Below are 9,428 nucleotides of genomic sequence, written 5' to 3'. Positions count from 1 at the left end.
GACATCTATGTTCAGCAATGGTTCCACCCCAAACTGCACATTTTTCAGCTGCTCTGAAGAAGTGTTTTGCCATTCATAATAACTTTCCATTAATGCACATTTTTTTTTCTTTCTCGGCAGTTCACAAAATTTCTCACCAGTGTACAAAATAATGTGTTTTTATAATCAATGATGTGTTCGTTTAAATAGATTTCAGTAATTCAGAAACCTCATGCTGAAAAGTTCCCGGGCGGGGGGGTGGGGAGGGGGAAACAAACAAACAAATTCATGAAGCTAGAGAGACAGCTCAGCAGTTAAGGGTACTTATTGCTCTTGCAAAGGACCGGAGTTCTGCTCCCAGCACCCAAATCAGGCAGCTCACAACTGCTTACAACTCCAGCTCCAGGGACTCAAACTCCCTCTGCTGGCCTCTGCAGGCACTGCACTCACAATAGCACATAAACACACAGAGACACACACACACACATAATTAAAAATAAATCTTCAAAATAAATAAATTAAACAAAATAATAAGCTCATCTCAGTGGATGTTTGGAAGGCATTTCATAATGTTCAGTACACACTCCTGGTTTCTAGCCAAGGAGCATTTCTTAGTGTGACACAGGACTTATGTCTCCATACAGCAGCTACTGTGGTCGTTAAATGTGAAGCATCATGGGCATCCCAGTCAAAACCAAGAATAAGAACAGCACACACACAACCAACACGATGGTTGTTTGCTGTGGAGCTTTGGACCACTCCACAAAACCCTGAAAGAGAGAGAGAGAGAGAGAGAGAGAGAGAGAGAGAGAGAGAGAATATATCAACACTGGAAAAGGAAGGAAGTTGGCATCATTAACTACAGGAAAATATGAGCCTGTGAATAGGAATCTACCAGCGGAGAAGTTGTTTGAGTTTAAAACTTCATGACAGAGGGGCTGGAGAGATGGCTCAGACGTTAAGGGTACTGACTGCTCTTCCAAAGGTCATGAGTTCAATTCCCAGCAACCACATATTAGTCACAACCATCTATAATGAGATCTGTATACATAATAAATAAATAAATCTTAAAAAAAAAACAAAAAACTTCATGACAGAATAACCAGACACTAGATATACAGAAGCAAGCAACACACCTCTGTTTGGGGCGGGGTAAGATTTTTCAGAATAAAGGGGTGAAATTTTCAAACTATCACTGTATAGAGAGCCTTAGCTTTGTGCCACAGGCGTGTTACTCAACCCATCTTTTAAATGCCCATCTGTCTATCTCATTGTGCGAACTTATTCACTTGTAAATATAATAGCCTCCTCAAACTTTTTTCCCCACATGATTTTGGGAAACGTGTGCATGCAGGTTCACATGTGTATGGGCACACATACGTATATGCCCGTGTGTGCGCGCGCTCATGTGCGTTAGCACGCATGTGGAAGCCTGGAGCTAATGTCAGCAATCTTCCTTACTTGATCTCCATCTTGTACCACTGGGGCAGGGTCTCTCAATTGAACCCAGAGCTTGGTGACCCAGGCTAGTGTAGTCAGCTTGCTTGAAGTAGGGATCCCCAGTCTCCACCTTCCACATTGAGAGTGCTAGAATTACATGCACGCTGCCACATCTACCCGGCATTTACATGGAGTCTAGGAATGCAAAGTTCCATGCCTCCACATACCAAGTGCTTTCTCCAGTGATCCATCTCTCAAACCTGACATTTTAAGCTTTTCATGGCTCACCGCCACCACCACCACAACCACCACCATCACCACATATCTTAATATCTGCCCCTCATTAAGAAAATTGTGGCATAGGCCTCTCCATATCCTTCCTTCAGACCCCTTGAGTTCTAAAGCATTGCACCATGCTTTGCCCTCGAAATATTTCCACTCTGGCCAAAGACATTATCACTGCTTTTTTTTTTTTTTCCTAAAAACAACTGTTTCTTTCTCTCCCTCTCTCTCTCTCTCTCTCTCTCTCTCTCTCTCTCTCTCTCTCTCTCTTTTTCCTTTAACTTTTAAAAACTTTTACTTTAAATTTTATTTTTACATATGGGCACTTCTCCTGCATGTTTGTCTGTGCACCGTGTGCATGCCTGATGGCCTTGGAGGGCTGAGGAGGAAGTTCGGTTCCCTGGAACCTGAGTTACAGATGGTTGTGAGCTGCCGTGCGGGATCTGGGGATTGAACCCTGGTCCTCGGGAAGAGCAGCCAGTGCCTTTCACTGTTGTACCATCTCCGCCAACCAGATAAATATGTGAAATTACGTGTGGTGGTGGTGGTGGTGGTGGTGGTGGTGGTGGTGGTGGTGGTAATGGGTCATGTGTACATCAATGCAGTACCCACAGAGGCCAGAAGAAAGCATTGGAGCCCCTGGAGCTGGAGTTACAGATGGCTATGAGCTGTTTGACATGGGTGCTGGGAATAGAACTCAGGTCCTCTGGGAGAGCAGAAATCAATCTTAATCACTGAGCGTCAGAAACCTGCTCTTCAATACTTGTACTTGCTTTTCTCTTCCCAGGTCCGGCAGTGTTTTTTTATGGTCTAATTCTGAATATCTCCTACTGACTCGTGATTCTTTATGGCCAGCAGTTCTGTTCTGGGAAGTTCCAGAGGCTTCAGGAGGCAGGAGTTAGCTGGGAGAGGTAGCTCACTAGGGGTAAACCTGTACAAAATTCTGATTCTTGATGCTTTCCTAAGTAAACAGCCTCTACCACACACTCCCGCCCCATTAACCGAGCCAATAGACTGGAATTGCCTAAAACCATGAGCCAAAATAAATCTTGCCTCTCATATCAGCTGTTGTGGTAACAGTGACACAAAAGATAACTAATACCCTGTTCCTTCTAAAGTTGAAGTAAATTTGAAGAAGATGACTAATATGTATTAGTGTGTTCATGTGTGTGTGTTCTGCATTATTCTATTTAAATAAAGCTTTTTCCCCCCTTTTGAGACAGTCTCATGTAACCCAGACTAACTTCAAACTCACTACTTAGCCAAGAATGACCCTTCAACTTCCTATTTCCTGCCTCTACTTCCTAAGTACTAGGATTACAGGCTTATGCTGTGCGAGAGCTCAAGCCCAGGGTTTCAGCGGGAGAGGGAGTAGATGAAAGGGGATGGGTGGATGGGTGGATGGATGCATGCACAGTATTATAGGCGGGTTGGCAGGCAGGTAGACGAGTGGGTGAATTGGTGGATAGATGAACGGATGGTGGTAGAGTGGATGGGTGGGTGGGTGGGTAGAGGAGTATGTGGATGAATAGATAAGTAGCATGGACGAATGAGTAGGAGCAGGTGAAGAGTTAGGCGTGTGGATGGATGGATGAGTGCGTGGATGGATGGATAGGTGGTAGATGAGTGGGTGGATGGATGGACACATGCATGTGTTGATGGATGGATGCATGCATGGATAAGTTGGTGGGTGGATGGATGGTAGATGGATGGATGCATGGATGAGTGGGTGGATGGATGCATGGATGGATGGATGCATGGATGAGTGAGTAGAAGGATGGATGCATGGATGGATGGATGCATGGATGAGTGAGTAGAAGGATGGATGCATGGATTGATGGGTGGATGGATAGATGGATACATGGATGGGTGGATGGATAGATGGATACATGGATGCCTGGATGGATAGATGGATACATGGATGCCTGGATGGATGGATGCATGGACGGATGGATGCATGGATGAGTGAGTGGAAGGATGGATGCATGGATACATGGATACATGGATGGATGATGGATGGATGCATGGAAGGATGGATGCATGGATGGATGGATGAGTGAGTGAGTGGATGGATGCATGGATGAGTGGGTGGATGCATGGATGCATGGACACATGGATGGATGGATGGATGGATGATGGATGGATGCATGGAAGGATGGATGCATGGATGGATGGATACATGGATGGATGGATGCATGGATGACTGGGTAGATGGATAGATGCCTGGATGGATGGATGAGTGGGTGGATGGATGGATACATGGATGGATGGATGAGTGGGTGGATGGATGGATGGGTGGACTGATTATGAATGCAGAGCTATGGACGGATTGTGTGCAGAGAGATACACACATACCATGTGGGAACCCTTCGCTGTGTCTGACCACCACAGGAATGTGCCACATCTCCCACAACAGAGCATTTGGAACTTCCGTGCAGTGAAGTCATTCCCGGCTGAGGAGAAATCTTCAGAGTAACATTTATAATAAAGGAAATAATCCCTACACGTACCTGGGAGTCCTCTGACTCATCATCTTCCTCTACTGAGCTCCATTCCTGAGACAGCCCCGTCTCCTGAGAAGACAGATCTGTAAAGGCAAAGAAACAGAGGAGAAAAGAGCTGTGAGTGAGCAACCAAAACACGGGCTAGCCTCCCCTTGCTTCTCCATGGCATGCTATCCCTTCTCTACTAATGACCTAACACATATAAACAGAGAGAGAGAGACAGAGACAGAGACACAGAGAGAGACAGAGAGACAGAGAGATTCATGCATATATGTGTACATTACAAACACACATATGCATGCTGTTCAAATTTCACTTCCCCACATTAAGGCACAATTGGCCTATAGCTGCAACCCGTGGATCCTGAGAGGAGAAACAGAGGCAGAAATGGCCAGGGGGGAAAGAGACCTCAGGTGGTTGTGAGTACAACAAGAAACAGACTTCTTCAGTGAGACAGCTTAATTAGTTGGGGGGAGGGGGAAGGGGGGAGACAAAGGCTATGTAAGCCTTGGAGGGGTGGGTAGGTGCTTTCAGGGTGAGTGTACACCATTGGCCATGGCTGGGATACTGGGGATGCCCCATTTGCATAAGGAAAAATTCCAGGTGCTTCTGCACATGACCTTACCAGGGGAGAGGAAGTTTAACCTGCCTACCAGGCTACCTCCTCCATGAGGGCAAAGGTGGGGGGCACAGGGCATCGTGCCCCAGGACATGCAGGCCCAAGGAAGGGGGAGAGCAGTCCTACTCCTACCCATCTCAGGATGAGATTTCCAGGGTTTAGACACACCTCAACTCTTACTCCAGGCCAGCTCTCCCTAGTGCCATAGCTCCCCAGCCCTCCCCACAAGCACACACAGATACATATGTATATACACACATATACAAATAAAAATACATACACACATATACATACAAAACCAAATACACACAGAGATACACATACATACAGTTATACATATGTATATACACACATATACAAAAAATTCACATACAGACAAATACAGAGATACACATGCATGCACACACAGAGATACACACGTATATAACACATACAAATACACATACACACAGATATACCCACCTATACAAACATACACAAGCATACACATACAAACACAAATACATATACAGATATACATGTGCACACACACACACACAAACACAGGGTTCATGTGGGGCTGATAACATTTCAGGCCTGGATTCTGATCCTGCAGCGGACTACATGACTAAAACTGGGCCATCTGATGGGCTTCTCTGTCCACCTGTCCAGAGGTACAGGGTCCTCTGCTGGGCTTGTAGGCATGATCTGATCACGGAGCAGAGAGAAAGAATTATTCCAGGATCCTCCTACCTTCCACGACGGAAGCTTCCAGGGACAGACTTTCCATGCAGCTACCACCTCTGCATCCTTTCAACCCTGAGCTCACTAAAGGTGGCAGAGATGTAACTCAGGTTGGCCTGGAAATCGCTCTCTAGCCCAGGTTAGCCTCAGACCCATGACCAACTCTCCTGCCTCGCCTCCGCCCCCTCCCCAAGTGCTGGATTGAATACAAGGCTCAGACACCATTCCCAGCTTAAACTCTGCTTTCTTTTTATCTTAACACTTTGAGGAGTGAGAGGAGACGCGCACCATAGAACACGTGTGTAGGTCAGAGGACAAGTCCTGGGCATCTGTTATCTCCTTCTGTTCTGTGGAGATCAAACTCAGGCTGCCAGCCTTGGCAGTGAGCACCCTCATCCACTGATGCACCGTGCTGGTCCAGCGTTTTCTTAACTGACCTCTTGGCCTTTCACTTCCTAAAGCAACATTTGTTGTGGAAAACAGCTGCAAACAGGCTTCATGTGCTCAGCAGCTCTGACATTTGAGCTTCGTAAATATTAGACAGGGACAGCCTGAACTGTTCATTGTGGGCTTAACAACACATCGTGATCTCTTTGTTAGTAACCTCAGTGGTGGGTTCCTTATCTGAGGAGAGTAGGGTGTGTGTGTGTGTGTGTGTGTGTGTGTGTGTGTGTGTGTGTGTTTCTCCCCAGGAAAAGTCTCACAACAACTCCCTCCCTCACTGATGCTGGCTTTCACCACACCATATCACATAGGGTCATCAAGTTACTGGCAAAGGTTTTTAAAGTGCCTAGGAGAACTGGAGAGATGCTCAGTGCCTGGGAGAGCAGGAGAGGAATGCTTAGTGCTTGGGAGAGCAGGAGAGCAATGCTTAGTGCCTGGGAGGGCTAGAGAGAGATGCTCAGTGTCTGGGAGGGCTGGAGAGATGCTCAGTGCCTAGGAGGGCAGGAGAGATGCTCAGTGCCTGGGAGGGCTGGGGAGATGTTCAATGTCTGGGAGGGCTGCAGAGAGATGCTCAGGGCCTGGGAAGGCTGGAGAGATGTTCAGTGTCTGGGAGGGCAGGAGAGATGCTCAGTGCCTGGGAGGGCTGGAGAGATGCTCAGGGCCTGGGAAGGCTGGAGAGATGTTCAGTGTCTGGGAGGGCAGGAGAGATGCTCAGTGCCTGGGAGGGCTGGAGAGATGCTCAGTGCCTGGGAGGGCTGGAGAGAGATGCTCAGGGCCTGGGAAGGCTGAAGAGATGCTCAGTGCCTGGGAGGGCTGGAGAGAGATGCTCAGTGCCTGGGAGGGCTGGAGAGATGATCAGTGTCTAGGAGGGCTGGAGAGATGCTCAGTGCCTGGGAGGGCTGGAGAAATGCTCAGTGCCTGAGAGGGCTGGAGAGATGCTCAGTGCCTAGGAGGGCAGGAGAGAGATGCTCAGTGCCTAGGAGGGCTGGAGAGAGATGCTCAGTGCCTGGGAGGGCAAGAGAGATGCTCAGTGCCTGGGACGGCTGAAGAGATGCTCAGTGCCTAGGAGGGCTGGAGAGAGATGCTCAGTGTCTGGGAGGGCAAGAGAGATGCTCAGTGCCTGGGAGGGCTGGAGAGATGCTCAGTGCCTGGGAGGGCTGGAGAGATGCTCAGTGCCTGGGAGGGCTGGAGAGATGCTCAGTGCCTGGGAGAGCTGGAGAGAGATGCTCAGTGTCTGGGAGAGCTGGAGAGATGCTCAGTGCCTGGGAGGGCTGGAGAGAGATGCTCAGTGCCTGGGAGGGCTGGAGAGATGTTCAGTGCCTGGGAGGGCAGGAGAGATGCTCAGTGCCTGGGAGGACTGGAGAGATGCTCAGTGCCTGGGAGGGCTGGAGAGAGATGCTCAGTGTCTGGGAGAGCTGGAGAGATGCTCAGTGCCTGGGAGAGCTGGAGAGATGCTCAGTGCATGGGAGAGCTGGAGAGAGATGCTCAGTGCCTGGGAGAGCAGGTGAGAGATGCTCAGTGCCTGAGAGGGCTAGAAAGATGTTCATTGGTTAAAAGTACCCATTAGGCTTGCTCTTGAGAACACAATTTCAGTTCCCAGCAACCACAACACACAGCTCACAATAACCTGTAACTCCAGCTCCCAAGGATCATATGCCTTCCTCCGGCCTCTGTGAGTACCTGCATGCACTTTTATACACACACACACACACACACACACACACACACACACACACACACACACACACACACACACGATTTTTTTTTCTTACATTTAAATGCTTAGGCAGCCCAGCATCAGTAGTGAGTAGCTTCCTCGCTAGCCTCCAAGGACCCATGAGAATAAACTGCTTGGAGACTCGAGGCTCATGATCACAGCTCTCAGGTTAATCAATCAACCCGATGTGTGAGTGAAGCCATCTAAGAAACAGCTCTGCCAGCTCCCTATGACCTCACAGGCAAGGGCCAAAACAGACAACAGGAGAAATGTCCCCTGACGTCACGTCAAACCTCTGACCTACATGCATTACATGCTTGTTGCGTTAAAGTGACTAAACGTTATGTGGGGGGGTGGGGGGAGACGGGGTGGGGGGAGAGGGGAAATGACCATTTCAACATTGCACAAGTCAGTGAGTGACAGGGTGGATGTTCAGCTTCTCCCTAAGTTCCGCTGAGAGTAACTCCCTCGCCCACCTCCCCCAGAACCTCTCACCTTTCTCATCGCTGTCACAGCTGGAGGCCCCGACCTCCACAGCCTCCCAGTCCTTGGGGAAGGTGGGGTGGCATGGCTTCTCCCAGGCCCTGCTGTCCCGAGGCAGTAGTCCCTGTGTCTGCTCAGTCCTGAGGCTTGGCATCTCCTCAGGAGGAGGCGGGGCTTCCAAAGCAGGCTTTTACTTCCAGAGTCTTGCAGGGGGGTTCCCCAGGCACAGGATTCAAAACCTAAGGACTGACAAAGGAAACATTGTCATCCAGTGAACGGTGCGAGGTGTGCTGCTGAATGCTAGAAAGACGGCGGAGTACCGGAAAGATGGTTCACCCGTTAAAAATGAAGAGTTTTTATCCCAGTTTGAGGATATGACCTATCACCAGCGGGGGCGTGGCTGTAGGAGCAGGAAGCAGCAGCTCACATTGGATGCAGCACAGCCAGGGAGCGGGAAGAAATGGGTGCCCATGCTTAGCTCACTTCCTCCTTTTTATTCAGCCCAGTATCCTACTCCGTAGACTGCAGGTGTCATTCAAGGCGGGTTTTCCTAGTCAGTTAAACCTGTCTCGAAACATCCTCATAGACGTGCCAAGGGGGTTTCCATGGTAATCCTAAATTGCCATCAAAGACGGCAATTTAGATGACAAGTTTAATCAACGTAGATGCAGATTCTGAGCAGCATGCCATGAAACAAAAATATTTACTGAAGAAAATCTAGAAAATGTATGTGGGCCGGGGTTTTAATGAAACCAAATATTTGTTGCTGGCTTTATTGATTGTTAGGGATGGCATATGGAAATGTAAAAGGCTGTTTGTCTGCCTATCTCTCTGTCGGTGACAAGGCCTTGCTATATAGCCCAGGCTAGCCTCAACTTACTATGTAGCCCAATCTTGATTCCAACTCACAATACTCCCATCTCAGCCCAGAAAATGCTATGGTTACTAATGAGGGACACCACATCGGGCACACCCATCTTACCCATCTTTGTTTTAGAGGTGTTCTCGAAGTAGATAGAGGAAAATTGGTGTGATGCCTGAGACGTGCTTTAAAATGTGTTTGCACAGATAGACATCACATGATGTCATTTATGTGTTGAGACTCGTGTGTTTGAATACTTGGTCCATAGAGAGTGGCTCTATTAGAAGGTGTGGCCTTGCTGGAGTAGATGTGTTACTATAGTGATAGGGTTTGAGGTCTCATATGCTCAGGCTACACAAGGTGTAGCTCACAGCC

The 9,428-nt window shown here is 48.4% G+C and overlaps 1 protein-coding gene across 1 annotated transcript; it reads right to left on the bottom strand.

Moving 5' to 3' along the window:
• Window positions 1-245: 245 nt before the first annotated feature.
• Window positions 246-8,395, bottom strand: Smim17 (small integral membrane protein 17). Its single transcript, XM_051162357.1, has 3 exons — window positions 8,204-8,395; window positions 4,212-4,288; window positions 246-749 (listed from the first exon to the last, which is right to left on the bottom strand). The coding sequence occupies exons 1-3, from the start codon at window positions 8,343-8,345 to the stop codon at window positions 639-641; spliced, it is 330 nt and encodes a 109-aa protein (XP_051018314.1). The 5' UTR covers window positions 8,346-8,395; the 3' UTR covers window positions 246-638.
• Window positions 8,396-9,428: the final 1,033 nt, after the last annotated feature.

This window comes from Acomys russatus, chromosome 19, assembly GCF_903995435.1.
Source record: "Acomys russatus chromosome 19, mAcoRus1.1, whole genome shotgun sequence".
Taxonomy (NCBI): domain Eukaryota; kingdom Metazoa; phylum Chordata; class Mammalia; order Rodentia; family Muridae; genus Acomys; species Acomys russatus.
Note: the sequence above shows the minus strand (reverse complement) of the source record. Positions and strands in the feature narration are given on the sequence as shown.